At 54.5% G+C, this 23,909-nt stretch overlaps 1 protein-coding gene across 1 annotated transcript in view; it reads left to right on the top strand.

Annotated features, from left to right (window-relative positions):
* Positions 1 to 1,486: 1,486 nt before the first annotated feature.
* The window catches only part of HS3ST4 (heparan sulfate-glucosamine 3-sulfotransferase 4), a 63,474-nt gene continuing 41,051 nt past the window's right edge, over positions 1,487 to 23,909 (top strand). The window contains exon 1 of the mRNA XM_064153449.1: positions 1,487 to 2,277. Coding sequence (XP_064009519.1) covers positions 1,631 to 2,277 — 647 coding nt within the window. The 5' untranslated portion in view covers positions 1,487 to 1,630. The remainder of the gene's footprint in view (positions 2,278 to 23,909) is intronic.

Raw genomic sequence — 23,909 nt, 5'->3', positions numbered from 1 at the left:
TGCCTCTCCACGCTGGGGATAGGGGTTGTATGAGTGGACTGTTTTGTGGATGAGGACTTGGTTAGACGGTCACATGCAGAGGGCAGTGATCAATGTCCCAGTGTCCAGACAGATATCAGTGACAAGTGGTGTCCCTCACGCTCCCTACTGGAACCAATACTGTTTAATATCCCCATGAAAGACATGGACAGTGGGATCAAGTGCACCCTCAGCACACGTGCAGATGACACCAAGCTCACTGCAGGGAGTGTGAACCAGATGACCTTTAAAAGTCCTCAGTTCATCTCTGTACCACAGTAATGCCCTGGCAATGCCAGCACTCTTCTGCGGAGAGGGACCACAGTGGTCAGGATGGCAAGAACTGTGATGTACCTGAGTGCCACACCTATGAGGGAGAGACTCCTGGGATGCCCCAGCATGAAGTACAAGATGAAGCTGAGAGACACTAACTCATTTCTTCTCCTCACAGAATCCTTGCCAAAGCTGAAGCTGAGAACTGAGGTGGGAAGTGACAAAATGTGGAGCTGGGAAGAGGCTGCTCCACAAAAACTGTGAGGGGAGAGGCTTCCAGTCCCAACCAGCCTGTTCCACCAAGGCTGGAGACAGAGGTTCTAGAGGAGCAGTGTGCAAGGGTTTAATTGGCCTTATCTGCCAGTGCAGCTCCTGGCACCTAAACTCTGAACCCTCCAGGCTCCAACGAGCCCTTGGCTCCCCAGTACCAGCAAAAAAACTGCTGCCCTTCCTCTGTCACCTCTCCTCAAGCCCCCAGGAAACAGCAGGCTGCTGGGTGAAGCCCACCACTGCTGAAGATCCTCAGAGCCAAGGGACCTTGGAGTGGTGGGGGTCCCAGAGGACCTGTCTGGACGTTCCAGTCTGGGGAGCTGCATTCGGGGTGGGGGCAGCAGGGTGAAAGAGTGTCAGTGCAGATGTGCTCCTGGGGAGCAGAGGAAAGCAGAGCCGGCGGCAGGGAGCCCCGACAGGGTGGTTTCTGCTGAGGACGAGAAGCAGGGTCCGCAGAGGGTGGCTGGCACCGCTCCTGCCCGGGTGGACGCGGCACAGCGCGTGGGGCCGAGCTGGGGGCGCTGGGGACTGTCCCCGGCACACTGGGTCCAGCCGGGCTGCAGCGCGCCGGGGCTCTGCGCTCTCTCGGGGATGATCGATCGGTGTCTCGCCCCGCCAGTCCCCGCGATGCTGCCCCGTTCGGTTGAGCGCTGCTCCTGGCGCTGCCGCCGGTGATGCTCTGCCTCACCCGGTGCTGCCCCGCTCCGCCCGGCGCGGCTCCCCCCGGCCCGGCGGTACCAGCACGGCGCTCGGCGGGGCCCGGCGCGTTCTCGGCAGCGGGGGCGGTCCGGGCCCTCCCCGCGCCGGGAGCGCGCTCCCGCCTCCCACCCGCCACAAAGTTTAGCAGCAGGAACTCGGGGCGGCAACAGCGCGGGGCCGGTGGCACCGGGGCGGCAGCGCTAAGCCCCGGTGCCCGGCGGGGGGGCCGGCGGCGACCGTGCCATGCAGGGCTCCCCCCCCCCGGCGGCGGCGGGGCGGGAGGGCAGCGGCGGCCCATGCGGCTGGGGTGGCCGGGCGGCGGCTGACACCATGTGCGCCCGGTGCCCGGGGCGAGGAGCGGGCAGCAGCCATGTCCCCCCCCGCAGCCCCGCCGGGGGTGCCGGGCGGGCGCGGCTCTAAGGGGCCCCCGGCGCGAAAGCTGCTCTGCATGTGCAGCCTCTCCCTCTGCCTCACCTACCTGTGCTACAGCCTCATGGGGGGCACCGGCCCCGCCGCGCTGCGCTCCCCCGCCGTGCTGCCCGGCACGGCGGCCCCGCGCTCCCCCGGGGCCCTCCTCGGCACGGCGGCCCCGCGCCCCACCGCTAGCGCCAGCCTCAGCCCCAGCTCCAGCCCCTCCGCCCCGGTGCCCTCCGCTGTACCGACTCGGGCCTCCAACGGCAGCCGGGAAGCGGCGACGGGCGCCTGGCCGCGGTCGCCGCTGGCCCCCGGGGAGGTGATCACGGCGCAGAGCGGAGCCTTCGAGAGGGACCCGCAGGAGTCGAGCACCACGGACGAGGAGCTGAGCCGGGCCGGCAGCCCCGGCAGCCGCGGTGGCGGTGGCAGCACGACGCCGGACTACGGGGAGAAGCGGCTGCCGCAAGCCCTCATCATCGGGGTGAAGAAGGGGGGGACGCGGGCGCTGCTAGAGGCCATCCGGGCGCACCCCGACGTGCGTGCCGTGGGCACCGAGCCCCACTTCTTCGACAGGAACTACGAGAAGGGGCTGGAATGGTACAGGTGAGGAAGGGGACGTGTGTTCGTCGACGCCGGGATAGGGGGCTCCCAGAGTCGCAGGAGACAGTCAAGAAGGGTTCCTAGTGTCCCCGGGACGGCAGCGACACGGTGAGACAGAGACCCGGGCAGTGGCGCGGCAGTGGGACCAGGACCCCAGGCGGTGTCACCGGAGTCGTCGGATGATGGAGGGTCCCGGGACCGCTGCGGGGGTCGGCGGGGCCGCGGCGGGTGCAGAACCCGGCGGCCAGGACGGCTGTCGGGGCAGGCCGGGGGTCGGATAGGTGCCTCGCCTGGCAGCTGCGGAGATGTGAAATGCGGCGTTTTAATGGGAGGGCAGAGAATGTGTGGAAAAGGCCCTTTACGGTACCTCCTGTGCACAGAGCTCACGGGCAGACCGTGCAGCTCAGCCGCGCTTGGAGTAAATAGGTCAGTAATTAATAATTACTGAAATAAACAGGGCTGGAAACTGCTCCAGGTGATGCTGGGGGCTTGGAAGCGAAGAGCGATGCCGGCTCCTCAGCGAGCTTCAGGCTTCGCTTCACCGCTCAGATTTGCCCTTTATTCAACAAGTCCCATATCAGAAAGTTCTCCCCGTTGATGAGATCCAGTTCTGCTTGTGAGGAAGACTGTAGATGTTGTTGTGTGACACAGCTAAGGGAACCGCATACTAAAAGTCCTGATTATTAGAAGATGCTGGGCTGCGGTAATGAAGTGTTAAATGTCTTGGCAGGTTCAGTAAATCAATGGCTTGCGATGGCTCGGGGGGGTTCTCTTTAAAAATCTCAAACTAAAGCCACTGCAGCACTTCAGTGGAGCTTGCAGGTCACTGGTGGTACTCGAATTTACGCTTGAAAGCAACCCATGCTAGTGTTGCTGTGAGAAATAGTCTCTGGCTGAGCTAGGAAGTTGTATCTTTGTGTTGCACTGAGGATGGGAACTGTTGAGCTCCTCTGAACGTGAAGGAAGAATAAAACAGAGGCAGTGAGTTAGTTACTGCCGGGGTCCCACTTTAAAGTCAATGGCATTTGAATGCGAGGAATTCCAGGCAATTTTCTGTAGCAGTTGTGGATGCAAAGCCTTAGGAACGCTTGTGGGGTGGAGCATCCACTTGGTTGTGTTAAAATGCTGAGGAGTTTTCTTCAGGGGCTTCAGTAGAGTGAAGATCAGCACGGGGAGAGCATATTTGTCTCTCAGCGTTCCCTGCGAGCTGTACCAGCGTGGGGAAGAAGTAAAGGATTGGCTATGCTTGTGGTGCTTCTATACCTAATTTCAGACATGGTGTCTTGTTTCCCTGAATTTTGCTGTAGGAAAGGCTTGCCTTGAAGACTAAGTTTACAAACTTGCTGGGAGAGGTTAGAAGATGGCATATAAAAGATTTGATTTTATTCAGAATAGGCAGAAAATGAAGTGCTGGATGTGGCAGGCAGCTGCTTTTGCCTCTCTAGGCTCATGCTAACAACAAAAGGGCTGGTGAGCCCCTTGTAGCTCCTCCAGGAGTAAAGGCTCCACAGGTTTGTGCCTGCAGAATGCACGTCAACATTTTTCATCCCTGCAGTAGCTCTGTGGTTTGTTTAGCTCATTGCTGATGCCCTGCTGTGCTGGTAGAGAGCAGGGGGAAGGCTGGGTCAGAGGTGGTTTGAGAAGGTGTTGAGCAGAGCACACTGCAGGATGAATGCTCTGGCTGTGGGGTAACTGGCACCGGTGCTGCCTGCCGCTGAGGATGTGTCCTGGTGGTTTAACTTGAAGCCATCTCCACAGCAGCCCAGCTGTGTTCTTCTCTCCTTGCAAAAGTTTTCTGTTGGCGCTGGCGCAGGACACAGGTCACACAGTGCTGGTGACTTGTGCTTTGGTGGGAGCAATGGGTTTCCCCTGGTGCTGGTGCTGTGCCGATGTCACAGACCAGGAGGCTGGTGTGCTCAGTGCCATGTAAACAGTGAGCAAAAGCAGTGGGGGAAGCTGCCTTCCCCACTGGCAGCTATTTCTTCTGACCTTCTCTGAGATCCCCTGATTGAGTGCACCGAGGGCTGGCTGCCTGCAGCTGAGTCCTGGGCAGAGTAATTGGAGATTTTTTCCTCTCTGCAGAAATGTCAATTTTCTGTTAGCAAAGCAGCAGCTACTGAAGTGTTTACACCGGCAGCTCCTAACAGGGGCTTCTACCACTTGTTTATATTTTGCATATAACACTGCTTTTTATGCATTCTCAGCTGTTAGCTTTTACTACTGCCAAGTTTGTTCTTATGAAGTGAAATGAGGAAGGAGCAGCCCCTCGGGATTCCTGGCTTTGTCTTTCAGCACAGAACATCTTCCAGTCCAGCAGAGCTGCAGGGAAGAGAAGCAGTTTCCCCACCTTAGTTTCTTCACCTGTATGATGGAGACAGCACCTAAATGGTGCCATTACTTCAGTGTGTGTCCCACGCTGGGTTCTCCACTTTGTTGCTGCCTCAGTATTAGTCAGCTGTAGACACTGTCTGGGACCTGTACTAAGACAGTGGTTAGGGACAGGAGGAAGTGCAAGTAGAGCTTTCTGCCTTGTGGCTGGGGCATGTGGCAGCCCATCACTCCAGCTCTGTGGTCCAAGCTGTGTTCTTGGTGACCCAGAGGGAAAGCTGGGCTATTTGTGGTCCCTTCAGCTCAGCAGACAAAGCCTAGAAAGAAATGAGTGACCTGAGGTCTCCTCACACACCTGCAGGTGTGGGCAGGGTCAGAGGCTTGTTTCAGTGCTGTGCTGCCAGAGCTGTTGGTGTGTCTGTAATTTTTGACTCCATATATCCCAGTTTGGGCTGTCAGAAGGACAGATACAGGCACAGCTTCCTTTATGCTGCATCTCACACTCCCTGTGCTTTAACTGTTATGGATGCATCTCCTAGCTTGCCTCTTTCTCCCCTCTCAAAGCAGAGTGTGAGCTAACCACTGTTACGTGGTGTTAAAGCTTTTAGGAAGCAGCTTAAGACCTTTTCTTTTGTCAGTGCTCCTCTCTGGTGCATGTTACTGGCATGTTTTAGTCTCGTCAAGTCCAGGACACTGGTACCTGGCAGTAAATGTTCTCTTTGAACTTTGATTGATATGCCAGGACTTGGTCCCATTGTGGGTGATGGTTGTGGCAAGGAGCAGGGATTTGCCTTGCTTTTGGAAGTGACTGGTGGTCCCACCTGCTCATCCTTTCTGAACCACAGGAGACTCTGTTCTGCTCTGTAAGAACTGCAGCTGGGTTTTGGGTAGTGCCTGAGTGTCCTTCAGCTCCTTCACAGACCTGGGGCAGCTCTTGCTGTGTGCTCAGCCCAGCTATGGGATTAACCCTCTGCACAGCCCCTCTGGCCGGTCTGGGCTGGAGGTGCTTGCACAGGTGATGTGCCTGCTGCAGCACAGTTCTCATGCCTCAGTGGGCATGGTCCATGCTGTGAGCTTTGCCCTGAGCTACCCTGCAGCTGAAGGTGAACTGTGAGAGCATGCAGAAATGACAGCAGACTTTGGAGGCCTCTCAGCACAGGAGGAGTTTAACTGATGGCTACAAATGTGCATTGCCAGCACAAACAGAAGGGGCACTGGGGATGTGCCCAAGTTTCTTGCCTGGGCATGATGCAAGGGTGCAGAAGCATGAGAGGATTCTGTGGACAATGGGATCTGCACACTTACCACAGTATCTGACTCTCAGACAGGATTGTCTCACTGTGGTGATGGAGGCCTGAATTTGGGGTCTACTGTGACAGCCTCAGGAGAGGCCATGTGTCAGTGGGCTACACTTGGGCTCTGCAGGGAGCCCTGGCTTTTGTGTGATCCTGTGTGGTTTCATGTGATGGGAGGAGAAGGGAGGGTGACACTGTTGCCACTCCACAGCCACCATGCTGCCTGTCCATCAGTGGTTCCATCAGTGCTATGGTGTCAAGTGTGTGGACGTGGACGCCTCTGGCTGCTCAGATGCTGTTGGTGACCAGTATGAAGGTGCCAGAGCAGAAATGTTAAATGCTTTTGGGGGGCTGTGTGAGGAATCATAGAATCAGTCAGGGTTGGAAGGGACCACAAGGATCATCTAATTCCAACCCCCTTGCTATGCCCAGGGACACCCTACTCTACATCAGGCTGGCTACAGCCTCAGCCAGCCTGGCCTTAAACACAGACAGAGCCTCAACCACCTCCCTGGGCAACCCATTCCAGACTTTCACCACTCTCATGCTCAACAACTTCCTCCTCACGTCCAGCCTGAACCTACCCATCTCCAGCTTTGCTCCATTCCCCCCAGTCCTGTCACTCCCTGGTATCCTGAAAAGTCCTTCCCCAGCTTTTTTGTAGGCCCCTTTCAGATACTGGAAGGTCACCTGGGAGCCTTCTCTTCTGCAGACTGAACAGTCCCAACTCTTTCAGTCTGTCCTCATAGGAGAGGTACCCCAGCCCTGTGGTCATCCCAGTGGCCCTTCTCTGGGCATGCTCCAGCATGTCCACATCCTTCTTGTAATGGGGGCTCCAGAACTGGACACAATACTCCAGGTGGGGTCTCACCAGAGCAGAGAGGGAGAATCACCTCCCTGGACCTGCTGGGCACACTGTGTGGAGAGTGGGGGCTCGTAGCACTGGGACAGATGGTACTTTAGGTGAGCTCTTCTGCTTGTGCAAATGACCAGCACAGTGAATTTCACTGCTTCAGCATCTTGGTGGCTCTCTGGGCTAAGTGGAACAGCCCAGTGCTTTGAGCCCAGCATTCCCAGCTGCCTGCAGGCTCAGCACAGTGGGATGGTGCAGGTCTGTCTGGTCACTTCTGGGGCTATCTGGACATCTCCTGTGTAGCAGGAAACTGGAGATATGTAATTATTTTGACAACTGGGTTGCAGTTTTCACAGATGTGTGATCTCTGCAACGCAGAGTCTCTGGTAGTGGTGAACTTCAGTTGTGCAGTTGGAAAGCTCCCTGATCTGAGGACTGTTCCAAGTAGTCGAGAGTGAATTTCTGTCTGTACATGCATGTTGGATTTCTCCTCCCCTCCCCCTTAGCAGAGTTCTTGGAGGGAAGCTGCAGAAAGGTTTCTGTAAGACCACTCTCTTCTCACTCTACCTTTGGCTGTGTCACCTCCTGCCCTTGTGCAGGGCTCAGCTTCGTGTGTGACATGGCCCCACTGCAGGGAGCAGCCACCACGATGAGCATGCAGAGGGTTTGCATGTCTAATGCTGTTCTTGCCTCCTGTCTGGGTTTGTTGGAGCCTTCTCCCCAGCAGCCAGGTCTGTGTGGTGCTCTGTCAGCTGCTGCCCTCAACAACTCATAAAGGATGCCATGCCAAGGAGCTCTTCTCCCAGTAATGACCGTGTGCATCCAAGCCAGTGGTTCCAGGAGCAGCTGGCCATGGCTGCAGAGCCAATGCTCTCTCTCATGTCCCTGCAGACAGGATGCTCGTCTGATGGTTTTGCTTCTCCCAGGGGTTGTTGGTGTCCCACCTGCCCTCCTGTGTTGCTTTGAGGCCAGTGGGGCTGTCAGTCTGTGCCCTGGGGTGGTGGGGCCATCCCTGTGTACGCCAGGCTCATCCCATCTCCAAGCAGTCATCTCTTCTCACGGTAGCAGCTGGTAGAGATAGTGCCAGTTGTGTCTGAGAAGATGTGGCGAGTCCACCTCCCCTCCCCAGCATCCCTCAGCAGCAGTTGGGCAGCGGTGGCTCGGGGCTGTTTCAGCTGGTCTCACACGGTGCAGCCCTTGCTGGGAGCTGTAATTGTGTTGCTGGGTAATGCTGGTGGCTCTCCCATCAGCTCAGCATACTCAGAAATCAAACGTCTGCCATCGACGCCATGAGCCTGTGCTGATGGGCACCACAGGGCTCCTGCAGGGGACAGATGGATCGGGTCTGCTGCTAACGACCAGCACCGCTGCAGCAGCCTGCTGACGGCTGGATTGCTCTGCAAAAGGCCTTCCCAGCGTTCCATGCCCTCTGCACTTCTGGGAACTTGGGGAAAGGCTATTGATTTTCTTTCTGGGACCTGCTGTGAGCTGGCTTTTGCTGAAATGTAGTGACTCAGCTGCCTCCCTCTTCTATGGATCCAGTGTGTTGGGATGAATCTGGCTTGGAGACTGCACTAGTGTTTGTGTAACGTGGTGCTTTCAGTACCTTGACCCCTTCACCTTTCCTAAATGTCTGAGACATGCATTGTGTTTTCTAGCCCAACCCTCCCACGCAGAACGAGCCCACGCCTGCACCACTGACCTCCCTCTGGTGCCTGGGTTAGGCTCTCAGTGAAGCTGGGGGAGGCTCTGTGCTGAGCTGGGTTATAAACTGGAGGATGTGAGCAGGGGCCAGGCTGACTGTTGGTTAATCCCTGTATTTTGCCCATCTGGGTGCTGGAGAGAGCCCATTCCAGCACCAGGCATCAATTTTCTCCAGCTCCCAGAGCTGCCAGAGTCCACTGTGTGACAGTGCTGGGTTCTCCTGCTCTGTGTACATCAGGATTCTCCCAACCTTCCCCTCGGTTTCAGCTGAAGGGACAGGATCCAGAAATGACTCGGGCCTCTTTGCAATGTTTCATCACCTGATGATGGTTATCCACAGGCTACTCGGCTGTAGCCATGGGAATGGCAGCAGTTTCGAACACCCACAGCCCCTCCACGCTGTGCCTGCTCTTCTTGCAAAGAGGCTGAGAGCAGTGTCAGGACAAGGTGATGGCAGGGACAGTGCCAGATGCCCACTCCCGCAGTGCTGGCTGCCACTGGGTAAGGTTGTGTGTCAGCAGGGCACGTGGTGCAGAGAGAGACACATCTGAAGGGAGGTGGCAAGGCCGAGAGCTGCAGATCCTGGGCACCTGTCCTGCTCAGCCCTGGCAGAGACATGACTGGCACCACTCAGGCCACCACGTCCCACATCCAGCAGGGTTCTGCCCTTCTCTTCCTGGTGTGTGCCCAGCTCCTGTGAGCAGGAGCAGCCCAACACCTTGGGCAGAAGTGCTTGGGAGGGCTGTGAACCCAGGGCTCAGAAACCAACCAAGCACAGCAGAGATGCCTTTTCCCTCAGCTTGAGTACCTGCTCTGGCAGGAGGTGTCCGTGCCCATGGCAGGGGGTTGGAACTAAATGATCTTTAAGGTCCTCTCCAACCCAAACCAGTTTGTGATTCTAGCAACTTGTGGAGCATCCCTTGGAGCACTTGGGGAACTGTCATATGTCACCAGGCCTGAAATAACCTGACCAAAGCACTGTGCTTTCCAGAACAATCTCTGGTTTTGCTCGATAATCCACTAAGTAGAGGCTCCAGAGCTTTGCTGCTAATGGTTTAAGTGTTGTGGGTAGTGTCAAAGTTTGTGAGCTCTGCTCTGCCTGTGATTGCAGCATCACTCAAGCGTGTGGATGCTGCAGAAACCCCCAAAATAGGCCTGGGGAAAAGCAGCCCCCTTGGAGAGGAGAAAGGTGAAGGGTTGGTTGGTTGTGTTTGAGGATTAAATGATGAGCCTGACCCCTGCTCGGTTTCTGATTTAGCAAGGCTTGCTCTGCTCTCTTCCAAGCCCAGCCTAGCAAAGGGGGAACAACAGGTTCGCAAAGAAAGTTCACTTTGAAAACCAAAAGCCTTTGTCCATACAATTCCAGCACAAATTGGTGACACCTTGTACCGAGAGAGGTCGGAGTCTGCTTTTCATGGCTTTCTCTTACCTCTTGTTGTCATGGGGACTTCTTTCCCAGAGTCATTATATCATGCACTTCAGCAGAAATTTTATTGCTTTGGGGGCTGGAGAGGCTCATGTGGGACATTTCTTACCGCTCGTGGTGCAATACACAGAGGTAATTTCTTTCAAATGATTTTTGCTTGAAGTGGTTTCAATGAATTGAGAAGGGTAGGGGTGTGAATGAATGGCTGAAAGGCTTGTATGGAGCTGAGGTGAGGAACATGCACCATCAAACTTTCCAGGGCATTAAGTGTGGATATTATAATTTCACTGTGGTATGTGTGTAGGCAGCGGGCCAGTTTATCCTTTTTATTCACGTTTTTAAAGTATTAGTTAGGATTTGAAGTGGTTTAAATTGGTTTCTTCCCCCTTTTTTTAAAAGTTGAAAAGAAGCCCCTGAATTCCAATTGCCACGAGAAGTTCCTGCTTAGATCAAAAGGGTGGGGTCAGCTCCAGAAGAGTTCTTGGGGAGTGAGCGGGTAGAGGGGCTGGGGCAGGATCCATCTCCATGCCCCACGCTGGAACAGCTCAGCGTCCCTAGGGACCATGTGCTGGAGCTGCTGCCTGGACCTTGCTGTGCAAAATGGCTTGTGGCCACCTCTCCCACTTCCACTTTTTGGAGGGACAGTGGTGCATAGGAGAAGTTCTTCACAGAGAGAGTGATTTGCCATTGGAGTGGGCTGCGCAGGGAGGTGGAGGAGTCACCATCCCTGGAAGTGTTCAAGCAAAGACTGGATGAGACACTTAGTGCCGTGGTCTAGATGACTGGCTAGGGCTGGGGGATAGGTTGGACTGGATGATCTTGGAGGTCTCTTCCAACCTGGTTGATTCTGTGATTCTATGGACAGGTGTGGCTGGGCTTTTGTCCAGCCCACAGTGGGATCCTGTCCTCTGTGACCTGAGGTGAGCATCCCCAGAGTGCTGTGTGCTAGGTAGCTCCTTCCAGTGCAGGCCCCTGCCCTGAAGTCTTTATTTGGTTTGCTGCTGTTTCTAGGCTAAGGAGTGTGTTTAAGAGCCAACTGTTTGAAAGCTGTGAAAGGGATTCATATTTATGGGGGCGAGGGGGAAAAGAGGGGGTGAAAAAAGCCCAACAAACCCCAACCTCAAAACCCCTTCCAACCTGTGTTGTCAAATCTCCTGTTTCCATCCCCAGAGTCAACACACCAATTTAGTAAACGTTGCAAGCCTCACTATTTTCCCTCTTGTCATATTATACATCCAGGCATCAAGGATGGATCATAAACTTGCTCTTTATGGCTTTAACATTTCAATTGCTAGTCACATTTTATGTAAATGAAGGTATTTACCTTGACAAGCTCTCCTGTGAAGTACGGTACTTCTTTAAAGAATTTATTTGGCAATATAAACAGGCCAAATGCTGAGGGTGGATGGGAAATTCACAACTGGTTTTTACCACGGAGGAATGCAGGATCCTGTCGAAAGTACAGCCCTGGTTGTCTGCTCCAATCTAGTCAGTGCCTGGAGAAACTGAGGCAGTGGGGGTGGAGGGGAAGAGGAAATGGGAACGGGACATCAGTGCTGGCTAAACAGAGCTGGCTTAGGATAAAAATAACCCCAGCTGCCAGGCTTTGTTTTGTGTTATGGAGATTGCTGTAACTGAAGCCAAAATCTGATTTCCATTCCCTCCAGAGCTGGGCTGCAGTGGACCTGGCCCCCTCCTTTATTAGTGGGTAATCACATTGGGTCGGAGCGGAGCAGCGATGCTCTGGTAAGCCCAAATTCGCAGCTCTGCTTTGTTTTGGAGCATATCTCCTTTCATCTTGAGTGGAGATGGGCACAGTAATAGAATATACTTTCTATTAGCCTTCATCCACATCTGCAAATAACTTTATTTCAGGCTCAGCTCTGCCCTTTCTCTATTTGCTGGTGATGGACATTCATATAATTAAGCCGAGCAGCCGGCACGCTGCTGGAAAGCCAACAGCAGCTCAGCGCCGCGTTAGACCTGCGCTGGGTTCAGCAGCTGACAGCAGGAGCTGCCATCGCCTAGCCAAGGAGGAGACAAACCACCCGCTCCAGATGATGCCAGTCAGGACCAGGCTCCAGCTCCAGAGGCTGTGAGGCTCCCTGCGGGGCTCAGCTGCTGCTCCCTGCTCAGGCCCCAGCTCTGAGCCCCTAAATAAGTGGGCAGGAGCCTCCTCCAGCTCTCCATGGCTCTAAGGGGCTGTGCTACTGGGGCACCTTGTTAACTGCTAATTGCTCAGCTCCCGCCCTGCTCGCGTAAAACCTCTTTGGGTCCAGAGTGCTGACTCGTGGAACGCCAGTGGCAGACCATGGATCCTGAAGTCCTTGCTGCTGGAGGTATTTAATTGGCCTTTGGTTCATCCCCATCAGGCCTGTCCCCTGGGGAGCAGCAGCATTGATCCTGCTGTCGTTCGCCTGCGTGATTGGCGCTCGCACCTCCCAGCTCGTTTGGGATGATTTAGTTGAGCTGTGTTCATCACAAACCAGCCTCTGCCCTGCTGCTCTGAGGGCCTGGCAGCTGCAGAGCCAGGCGCTCTCAGGGCATGGAGGTACCCAGGAGGGGCTCAGCATCTCCTGCCTGGGCTATCAAGAACACCGAGAAAAGCAAACTGCTGTCATCAGAAGCTCAGTGTGAATCTGTGGGGCTCAGGAGAGATGGGAATGATGCTTCAGCAGGTGTGGAGGGAAGTGTGAATGTGGTGGCTGGTACCTGGTGCCATGGGCAGGGGAGGATGAATGATGCCAGGGCCTGGCAGCAGAGGGGAGGCCTTGGCAGTATTCTGCACACCAATCTTCATTAATGGCTGACCAAGGTAGATTGAATGCCTGGCCAAAGCAGAGCCAGCCAAGCTGGTCAGGCACCTGCTACCACTGCTGCTGTGACTCTGTGTGTGTGTTCTCCATCCTGGGGAACTGGGTCTGACAGGACACTTTCTCAGTGTCCAGCATGCCAAGGGGAGCCCTGGGAATCCCCAGCCAGCAGCATGGGCAGTGCCTACCTGCCTCTTCCTCATGAAGGGCAAAGCACTTTCCTGCAGCCACTTTTTGAGATGCTCTTCATCTTCTGCACCTGATCAGTGCCAGGTGAACGACCAGTGTGGGAGGAGGAGGCAGGCAGTGCCACTGGGTCTCCTGCACACGACTGGATCAGGAGCAGCAAAGGTTCCTTGCTCAGCTCAAAATCCTCTAGAAATACCCTCCCCAGAAAAAAAAAAATCAAAGCACTGTGGAAAAATGCCTGAGGCAATAACTTCATTGGCAAACTAAAGCATCTAGCTGCAAATTTTTGAGACCCAGCAAATTGTAATGCAATTTCCTATGCAAAAGGAGTTTATCTCTATCTAAATATTATTCTGCATCATTACTCATTGTAGGGAAGCCATTGCTCTCCTAGGTTAACTGATTGAACTCTGGAAATAAAGCTGCAGGCTCATTGTGCAAGGCGGGAGCTTGACTTTTATTGCTCCTAAATTGTAGTGATAGTGTTAGATGGGACTAAGTGTACAGAAAACAGTAAAGTTTGGTACCACTGTAGAATTAGGGAGATTAAAAGAGGCCTTTCTGCAGCCTAGGCCACCATGAAATTGGAGTCTGTCTGGTATGTAAAATGTGCAGTACAAATAGCTTGACAATTAGTGACAGAGGAAGAGTCGGGATGGGTTTAAGGCTCAGGCTGCCCCTGGTTTCTGGAGGCTGAAGTGGCAGCAGGGAGAATGTGTTATTAGATCACTGCAGGCTTTCCACTGGAGCCACTGCTGGTGAAGTTACACTGAAGGAGTTTATTGTTGCCCTGGTCTGCAAGGCCCTGGCTCTGGGATGTGTCTGTCTTTGTGGGACATCTGTCATGTCTCCAGCACCACCCACTTCATCTGGGACCTGAGCAGTGGCTCCTCAGCAACTGCTGGTGGTAGGTGATGGTGGAGAGGCATTTTTTCCTTGTCAGGACCTTTAAGGAGCCCATGTTTAAGTTCAAAGGTGCTGACTACAGTCGGGTGATGTGTTTAGAACAGGGAATTCTGGCAGCCAAGGCCCCTGCAGGGCACCACAATGGATGCCAGTCTGCTGCTGCCCAGGTCAAGGCCCTGTCTGCAGGTAACCTGGTGAGGTGCTTGCAGCATGGCTCTGCCACTGCCCCCTATTCACTTCTGCTAGTGCTCACAGCATGTCACAGGCAGGGCAGAGAGCCTGGAGCTCTTCACTGTGCCCAGAGGGAGCAGAGGGAGAGGCTGGGGTGCTCTGCAGAGGTGCAAGTTCCAACCTATGGCTCTGTCCTCAGCCCCGTGGTAGCACTAAGGCTGGCTGCCCAGCACTAGCAGCTCAGGACAGAAGTGAAGTCCTGGAGCTCCTGCCATGGGGGTCTCTGCTGCAGACCTTCCCCTTTAGCTATGATGTGGGCCTCCAGGAGGAGCCTGGGCACTGCACAACTAACTGGCAAACTCACGCAACCCAGGTGGGCCTTAGGGTTTCAGTGCAGAGGAAGCAGATTGAAATGCCATAGGCTGTTTGCTGTGTGCCCTTGGGATACAGACAGAGGAGGTCTGGTTGTGGTGGTGCTGAACTGGTGCTGTATGGTCAGTTGCATGTCTAACTCAGCTTTGCTCCTGGAGTGCCTTCTTGCACTCTCTGGAGCAGTCATTTTGTGTGGTGGTGCCTCTGCCTAAACGTACAGAGCTGAACGTGCAGCTCCTTCTTCATTAAGGGGATTTATATCCTTGGTGTTCCTCGCTGGGTGACTTAGTGCTGTAATGAAGAACATGAGCACTGCCTTAATTAAAATGCAGCCCCCTACACTAATATGTATGTGGCCGCTGAAAATGCAGGTTGACTGAAAACAGTGAGCTTAAAGGTTTGTGGCAGGCTTTAACTGGTGGTGTGTGACACAGGACGTGATTTGAGATGAGGTGCCTAGCCCTGCAACCATGCCAGCCTGTGCTCAGCCTGGCAGGGACAGGATCACAGCCAACTCCACAGCCCCTCACCTGGCAGGCAGCAGCTGGGTCACTCTCCTGTCCCTGCTGGGCAACGGGATGGTCCCAAGGGGGTCTGCTGCGCATGAGGGTGGCGCTGGAAGGAGGAGGAGGAGGAGGAGGAGGAGGTTGTGCAGCACCTCAGGGTACTTGTGCCTATGGGTGGGCAGCACATGGGTAATGTGGGCACCTGCTGACGGGATGTGGCATGCCCTGCGCTCGCTGCCACGCCGTCCTGTTTCAGCAGGGGAGTGCGGAGCAGCCTAACGAACCAGACAATTCGCTCCCTGCTGTTACTTAAAAGCTCACCTTGTAAATGCAAACGGTGCTTGCTTGTTTTCCGAGGTGGGCACTGGCACCGCTGCTGGCACTGTTATCAGTTCTGAGGACATTTTGCATTCACAGATTTGCAGTTCCCAGGCCCATGAATATTCAGACTCCTGCTCGCCCTTTCTGTCTGTGCACTGCACCTCTCTTCTCCTTCACTCCTTTCTTTTTTTTTTTTTTTCTTTTCCAGCCGATTCAATTAGTTCTATTTGCTGCTTTAGCAATAAAACAATTCCCTCTGTGGCATTAAAATGAGTTTCTTTCATTATTTCATTTGGCTTCTCGTTGTACATTGGAGGAAGGGAAGGGAGGCTGTCTTGCCTGCCTGCCCCTTGGCGGCGGCGGCTGCAGCCAGGAGGACAGAGGATGTTCTTGGGGCAGCATTAAGCATTAATGAAGGGCACTTGGTAGCGCAGAGGGGCGGGATCATCCTCGGCAGAGCTACTCTGGCAGCCACGGTGCCATCTGACCTATCCCAGGGACTTTCAGGAGGACTTCGGCGCCGAGTTGGAGCATCCCCAGCAGGGTCTGGGAGCCGGGTCTGCTGGGTACCGTAGCTGTGGGCAATGACGTGCAGAGACTGAGCCCAGCCTGAGGCACAAGTTCGTATGAGCTGAAACAATTAGCGCCCAGCAGATCAGCTCTTGGCAGTGGGGCAGTGGGGGCTTGTGCCAGTCGAGGGTCCAAGACCTGTTTTCTCCTGAAGCAGAGCCCAGTGTGGCACAGGGAAAGTGCTCAAGCCTCGTGAGAGCCAGAATAACAGTGATTATGTGGGCAAGGTACACAAATAATTACGTGTAATGCCAGGACTCCCTCGTCAGTCTGCTCTTGGAGTGCCCTTTCGGGGGGCTGAGATGGCGTCAGGTAGCAGTGGAGTACTAACAGACCCATAAATCATTCCTGTTTCACACTGTGCTCAACACAAATCATATTAGGTACTACACTGAAGAGCATCTAAGTAGAGAAGAGAGAAAAGGCGAGGCAGAAAGAGGAAACCAGATTTAAATCTAATTGCTTTTCCGTGGCGAGTGTCTCGCTGCTGTTGGCTGGGACACGGTGGCATGCTCGGGGAGGGGGCTGGGGGTTTTCCTCCTCCACTCCCCCCCCCCATCCAGTGAGCAGCCAACGTGGGTGTTAAAGGTGGGTGAGAGCAGCAGTGCCTTTGTGTAGGCAGCGTTGGTTCTTTTAAATTACTTTTCCTCCCCTCTCTGTGACTGGGGAAGGGTAAAACTGTTGCACTGGTTCCAATTCCTTTTTCATTACGAGATTAAATCTAGAACCAAATGAGAATTTCCAGGCTGGCAGAGCAGCCACGACCCCCTGGGGTCTGACAGGCTCCTGGCTTCTTGGAGAAGGAGGTTGGTGTTATTTTTCTCCCCGTGGAAGGGCGAAGCCCCTCTGCAGTGGGACGCAGAGTGATGAGCGGTGGCTGCTGCATCTCAAAATTGTGTGAAACCATGGGATGGGACAGGATGGGATCACAGAATCACAGGATGTCAGGGGCTGGAAGGGACCTCGAAAGTTCATCCAGTCCAACCCCTCTGCCAGAGCAGGATCACCTATACCAGATCACACAGGAACGTGTCCAGGTCAGTTTTGAATATCTCCAGAGAGGGAGACTCCACAACTCCCCTGGGCAGCCTGTTCTGTCACCCTCACAGTATAAAAATTCCTCCTCATGTTTAAATGAAACTTCCTATGCTTCGGCTTCCACCCTCTGCCCCTTGTCCTGTCATCAGGCAGCACCCAGAAGAGCCTGCCTCCACCCAGGGATGGGATCATAGAATCAACCAGGTTGGAAGAGACCTCCAAGATCATCCAGTCCAACCTATTTAGACCCTGTGTGGGCCTATGCTGGCAGCAGCCTCCCTGATTGTGGGTTTCAAGCCTGGTTTTCAGTGACTTCACTGAAATTCATGGGTGCTGAGTAGAAATAAAAGGCCAGTGCAACTCCCAGCAAGGGGATAAAGATCTTCAGCAGCAGACTCGTCCCTCTGCGGGAGTACAGGCAGGAGCATGGGATGGGAATGGATGGGATGGGATGGGCGGCTGCTGGGCATGTACTGAGGAAACTATTCAGCAGTCATTAGCAGTGAGCAAAGGAGCTTAACAGGGAAATATGTCTATTTGGGATGGAGAACCGTTCTAATAGGAAGAAAAATTGGAGTGTACAGCAGGGTAAGTAGGACTGCAAAGTTAAGTAATTAATCACACCGGTGGTAACTCGGAAAGGAAATAAATGTGATAAAAGGATTTGTCTGAGTAGATTACAGGCAAATTAGAAAAAAAAAAAAAAAAAAAAAAAGAGGGGTCATCACAGACCTGGGAATTGTGCTCTGCAGAAATCTTCAATCATCCTCACAATCAATTCTGCATTTCCTTAATGGGGGAGCGAGCCGCGGTCTGCTCCGCGCTGTCTGAGATTAAGCGCCAGCTGCACACCCTCGTTAGATGGAATATTGAGTATTCCTCTCTCAACAATACATTGGGAGATGGTTTATTTCCTTAGCAGGTCTCTGGCAATGCATTTAAGTGCTGTAAGCTAAAGGGTGAAACACAGCCCAGCACTGCCTGCGGCCGGGCTGTGTCGGGCACCCCCATTACCGCGGCGTTTTCCTCCTAAACTGATTGTTTGTTTCTGGAGACAATTACACTGACTTTATTACCCAATGTATGCTTTCTGCAGCAAACAGTCTGCTTTATGGGTTTCCCTAGTAAAATACCAAGTGGCTGAGCTCACTGATACCATTCCGTTGTGTCGTGTTCCCTGACCTTTAAGGAACTCGCAATCCATAATAAGGGGTTCTACAGCAGAGCTGCTGCTAAAAGCTTTGGCTTCTGGGAAATGGACTCTGCAAATAAGTGGAGCCCAGGTATGAAAGGAGTAACCAGGAACTGTAACCCCTTGGCTGCCAGGCTGGCTTTGCGATCCCTGCAGTGAGCTGCTGGCAAGGTGAGTCTGCATGGGAAGGCTGGAGAGAGAGGCATAGCTCAGGGTGTCCTCTTGTCCCTCACCTGGAGGCAAAGGGATATGAAAATGCAGTCTTAGTGGTGGATTGGCTGCTCTGAACAGGCAGCTTTCACACTGTTCCCCATGCCCTTGCCCACTGTGCCCGGTGCTTGGCAGTGGCACAGTGCAGGCTGTGCACTGCTGCAGCCCTGCTCGGTGGCATGGAAGTGATTAATGCTGGGTTCATCCCCACCGCCCTCTGCTCCTGGCTGTTCCCTCTGCCTCAGGTGTGCTGCAGGCAGAGGCACCAGCAAGTTCCACTGTGGACAGGGCAGCCTGCATGTGCCCCCTCACCCAGCTGGTGGCATGAGCTCTGGGCTGCCACTGGAGAGCATGGGCCTGCCCTCCTGATCCAGCTCAGACCCTGTTCCTCCCTGCTTTCCTTTTCATCTGCTGGGACCCTGGAGGGATGCAGTGCTGCAGCTCATTGACCCCATGGCATGGTGGAAGCTCAGGAGCAACCTCATCATGTGCCCACAACATCCTTTAACCCAGGGTGTCCTTCTCCCATCTGGAATTTAAGCAGAAGGTGCTTAGCAGAGGTCTGCAGTACTTGGTCTTGGCCAAGGCTGGAGTGACTGAACTTGCAGATCAGACAACACGATCTCCTCAGGGAGGGATCTGTCATCCACCAGCTCATGCTGCTGATCTCTGCATCTCTCTCAGAATGACCAGGAGGTGCTCAGGCCTGTGCAGGACACAAGACTGCTGGGGAGACTTTGGGGAGTCCCAGCACGACAGGGTCATTGGCTCCCCTGAGACTGGAGGGGTCCCTGTGCAGTGTTGTGTTGTCTCTGCCTGGCAGACAGCAGCTGGGTTTTCATCCCGTGCTCAGCTCAGATACAATTCCAGCCACTTGTCACTGTCTAACTGTTCTGATTGCTTCTGTCCCATGTCCCTCCACGGCTCTCATGCTTCTGAAGGCACTTGAGTGATTTTGTGTGGCTGAGTGAAAGGTGGGGGATTCTCTGGGCTCTGTTGGACACAGGGAACTGGCGAGAGTCAGGGAACTTGAGCAGGGGAAGAACCACTTCAGAAGTTTGTAATGATTGCTTTCTCAGCAGCTGGAGGACAGGCTGTGCCTAGCTGTAGGTGCTGGCTTTTTCAGAAAGTTTTCTCAGCTCTCTGCACGGACTTTTGGCAGAGATCTTTCTGAAGCAACTTTTCCACCGAGGAGCAGGAGATCAGAGAGCTGTTCCCTTCAGCACTCGAGTGTGCGTGAACTTGCCAGGGTAGCGTTTGAGGCTCTGCTAACCTCCTTAAAGGTCACCTTTTGATCCCATCAAATACCCATTTTACCTGGAGATAAGATTTAAAAATGAAAGACGAAAGAGAAAGAGCTTAAGAAATCAGGAGAACCTGGGAGCTGGCTGCGCACGCCCAGCTCACGGCAGGGAAGAGATGAAAGCAGACGCTTGGTGCAGCTGGAGAATGGCTGAGCAGGATGGGGATGGAGTGGGAACAGATCAGCCAGGGTCTCTGGGGCCGTGGGGCAGCCCTCTGGCACAGCCGGGCAGGCAGCACCGGGCACCCTGTGCCACGGGTGCTGCCCTGCCAGAGTCGCTGCGGCTGCTGAAGAGGCTCTGGCAAAGGAGCCGGTGGCAGGCCAAGGTCGTGGCTGAGGTCAATAAATAATACATGGCAATTAATCTTGGGAACCCGCTCCTGCGAGGAGAGAGGCGAGGACACTGCGGATCCCAGCCCCGCTGCCAGGCGCAGGCTTTGGCTCCACGTCAGCCCCGGAGAGTCAGTGAAAGATAAACCTCTGCCAGGGTGCTGCGAGCCGGCCGTGAGTCGGTTGGCACCACTGGCACGCTCCCAGCGCCATAGGTGGGTGCTGTCAGTGCCCTCCCCGGTGTAGGGCTTACCTGGGTGCCCACCCATGGGAGCCCACAGCCTCGCTGCGTGCCCGCCATGAGCCCTCCGTGCCAGCTGCTTCGGCAGTTGTCTGCCTTTCGCTCTCAATTCCCAGCTGAGATGTCTCCGACCGTGTGAGCGTCTCCTTGAGGCCGCAGCCTTCCAGCAGGTGGTAACGCTCGCAGCAGCTCTCTTGTTTTTTTCTTTTCAATCTCCAGTAAGGATTTACAAAGGAAACCTTGACTTTTAGATTGATTTTTAAATAAGCATATATTTAGCTGTTAGTGCTTGAAGTACACACTGGATTATATTCTTCTGCAAACAGAATATTCTAATTGATCTCCCTAATAAATAATGAAAGCCGAGCCCTGCTCCATAGAATTCAAGGTTACGCCGCGGTTGTGCCGGCACCACTGGGGAGGGGTTTTTTATTAATGCCTAAAAGAACAAAAAACAAACTTATTTTTATAAAAAAAAAAAAGAGAAAAAAAAAAACAAAACAAAACCCAACATGGTAGGGGAGGGGGGGGGGAAAGGAAGACTGAATGCTGAGGTTTCCTCTAGGTTTTCCTTTTGTTATTTCCTCGGATGTAATTAGCGAGCGTCGCAGTTTGAGGCTCTCAGATACGCGTAAAGCTGAACTTGAAAGCCTTTTTCCTTCTCCCCACCTCTTGGGAGCGTGGGCGTGGGGCGTGACAGGGCCAGACCCCTGTTGCTGGGTACCAGGAAGGATGGCAGGTCTGCAGAAGGCACTAGGAGGAGGCTGCTGCCTGCCGCTGGAACCCGAGATCGGCAGGAGGGTCGCTTCTAGCGTTCGGTTTCCTACCCATCGGCACCTTGACGATCTCGTGGCTGTGGCACCAGCAGCTTCAAGGAGCCTTTGCTCTGGGATGGGCATGGATGCTGGCATGCCCCTTGGACACAGAGCTATGGGGACTGAGGGCTGTCGCCAAGGGCTGGCACTGCACCAGGAACCCACACAGACTTCAGTGCTCTGTCCCGGGGACCAGCCAGGCTCTGCTCGAGCCCCAGGGACCAGCCAGAGCTCTCCATGGGAACATGAGGACTGTGGCTGTCCCCATGTGTTCCCACACTTTGCTGTGGCCTGGGGTTCAGGCAGCTGGTGGTGCTGTGTGAGACATACAGCCTGGGTAGCTCTACCACCCATGACAGGACACCATGGCCAAGGGACAGCTTTTGGATAGCTCTGGCACCGGGGTGGAGCAGCCTGTCTTTTTCAGCCGGTGTCCTGCTGCAGATGTGTCCTGGCAAGCCTCAAGACCACAGGTAGTGCTGGGTCACTAGAGATGGGCAGATGGGCAGTGCCAGCAGGGCCATGCGGAGCTCAGCAGTTCGGGAGCTGTGTTATTGCCGTTTGCAAACGTGGTGCAGATTCTCAGCTCTTAGAGCAGGAATTAATCACTGGGTGACACTGCAATTACCATGCAGGGTAGGGCATTTATTTGGCATTTAACTTGTAATTAGGGGAAATAACTATTTCTTCCCTGCACGAAGAAAGTGCAAACTGCAAGTGGCCAGGTCTGACCCGGTGAGTTTGTGCAGTTCAGCCGCAGTGGCTTTGCCACAGGGCACAGAGGTTTTTTTGTCCAGCTAAGGTGAAGCCTGCCATTAGAGCTGACATTTGTAGCAGGCATCCCCGCTCTGTGCACAAGCCTCCCACACTCTGGAGTGACAGCAGTGATGGAGCAGTGGGGATGGGAGGCCAATGGGATGGGGTTCAATAGCTCAAAGTGCAGGGTGCTGCACTTTGGCCACAACAACACCATGCAGAGATACAGGCTGGGGTCGGAGTGGCTGGAGAGCAGCCAGACAGAGAGGGATCTGGGGGTACTGATTGATACCCGCCTGAACATGAGCCAGCAGTGTGCCCAGGTGGCCAAGAGGGCCAGTGGCATCCTGGCCTGCATCAGGAATGGTGTGGTCAGCAGGAGCAGGGAGGTCATTCTGCCCCTGTACTCTGCACTGGTCAGACCACACCTCGAGTACTGCGTTCAGTTCTGGGCCCCCCAGTTTAGGAGGGACATCGAAATGCTTGAGCGTGTCCAGAGAAGGGCGACGAGGCTGGTGAGAGACCTCGAGCACAGCCCTACGAGGAGAGGCTGAGGGAGCTGGGGTTGTTTAGCCTGGAGGAGAGGAGGCTCAGGGGTGACCTTGTTGCTGTCTACAACTACCTGAAGGGTGGTTGTGGCCAGGAGGAGGTTGCTCTCTTCTCTCAGGTGGCCAGCTCCAGAACAAGAGGACACAGCCTCAGGCTGCGCCAGGGGAAATTTCGGCTCGAGGTGAGGAGAAAGTTCTTCCCTGAGAGAGTCATTGGGCACTGGAATGGGCTGCCTGGGGAAGTGGTGGAGTCGTCGTCCCTGGGGCAGTTCAAGGCAAGGTTGGATGTGGCACTTGGTGCCATGGTCTAGCCTTGGGCACTGTGGTAAAGGGTTGGACTTGATGATCTGTGAGGTCTCTTCCAACCTTGGTGATACTGTGATACTGTGATACTGTGATTGTAGGGACCCTGCCTGGTATCCTGCCTGTGCCAGTGCCCAAAGGGCACAGGGGAGGGCATCCCTGTGTGTATAAGGAATCACTCCCTAAAATGTTTGGCATTGGTATCAAACCTTAGCCCAGGGATTAAGACAGAGGTCTTAATGTGCCAGTGCCAGACTGTGTGCAGCTGTGTGCCTTTGAGAGCTCTGTGAGTCTATGGCTCTGTGATGCCAGGAGTGGGGCAGCTGTCCCAGCCTGCCAGCTGGGCAGGGCTGGAGGGGTGCTGTGATGCAGAAGGCTACATCCAGTTCCAAACGTCAGAACTCCTAATTTCTGAACAAAATCCCACGAACCTAGTGGCTGGGACATGCCGTTCTGCTCCTGCTGGGCACAGGGCAGCAGACTGGGGCAGCACCAATTTGGTGCTGTGCCTCTTGCTGCCACCCTGCTGCCCGTTGCAAGGAGCCAGTCTTCTGTAGGGTTGAGAGCAGTGCTCAGGGCTGAGCCAGCGCAGCTTTGCCAGGCAAGAGGAGACGCTGCCATCATCCTTTCCTGCTGGCAGCCACTGTCCCCACCAGCTGGAGTGACAACACGATCAGCCAGCAAAGGCAGCATGAAATAAAGAGCTGCTGGCACCTCATGGGAAACTCATGTAAAAATATTTTATTGAGGTGCATGTCTGTGAATTTCTCTGCTTCTCTGCCCCTTGCTTCTTACCACAGAGAACATTGCCTGGAGTGGAGGTGCCTGGCTGGCTGGAGCCTCCTGACTGAGGAGAGGACAGGGGTGCAGAGCCAAGTGGACAGAGCAACTGGGACCAGTGTGCTGTCTCCTGCCTTGGCAAGGCTGCTTCATGCCCTGCACCAGGGTTTTTCCAGGGTGTTTGGAACAGTCTGGTGTGGAGCTGCAGGGCCCCCATGGACTACTCAGAGTGGGCAGGAGCAAGGGATGGGACACAGGAGTGTGTCAGGAGAGGACAGATGGATGGATGCAGGCAGGACAAGAAGCTGCAGCTGGTGGCGGTTTATCAGCAAAACTGCTCCTGGTGGTTTGGCCTTACTTTTGTTCTGGGAAGTCCTGATGAACTAGGGTGTGTGTGTGCAGGGAGCTGAGGTGGGCAAAGAGGAGTCCTGTGAGTGGGAGCTTCTGGGCTGTAATCACAGCTGGAAGGGGAGACTCACTGCTGTGAAACCTCCCAGGCAGTGGGCACTGCCTTGCGAGGCACCTGCAGCTGCTGCTCCCTCTCCGTGGGTCTGGTTGTACCTGCCCCGCAGGCATGTTGTAGAATTGGAGTTAATTAGTGCTTATAAAGCTCCTGCATCCTCAGAGGGGAGCAGAGCATCTGAGCTGCTGTGATCATTTCCTAG

Source organism: Pogoniulus pusillus, chromosome 13 (assembly GCF_015220805.1).
Source record: "Pogoniulus pusillus isolate bPogPus1 chromosome 13, bPogPus1.pri, whole genome shotgun sequence".
NCBI lineage: Eukaryota > Metazoa > Chordata > Aves > Piciformes > Lybiidae > Pogoniulus > Pogoniulus pusillus.
Note: the sequence above shows the minus strand (reverse complement) of the source record. Positions and strands in the feature narration are given on the sequence as shown.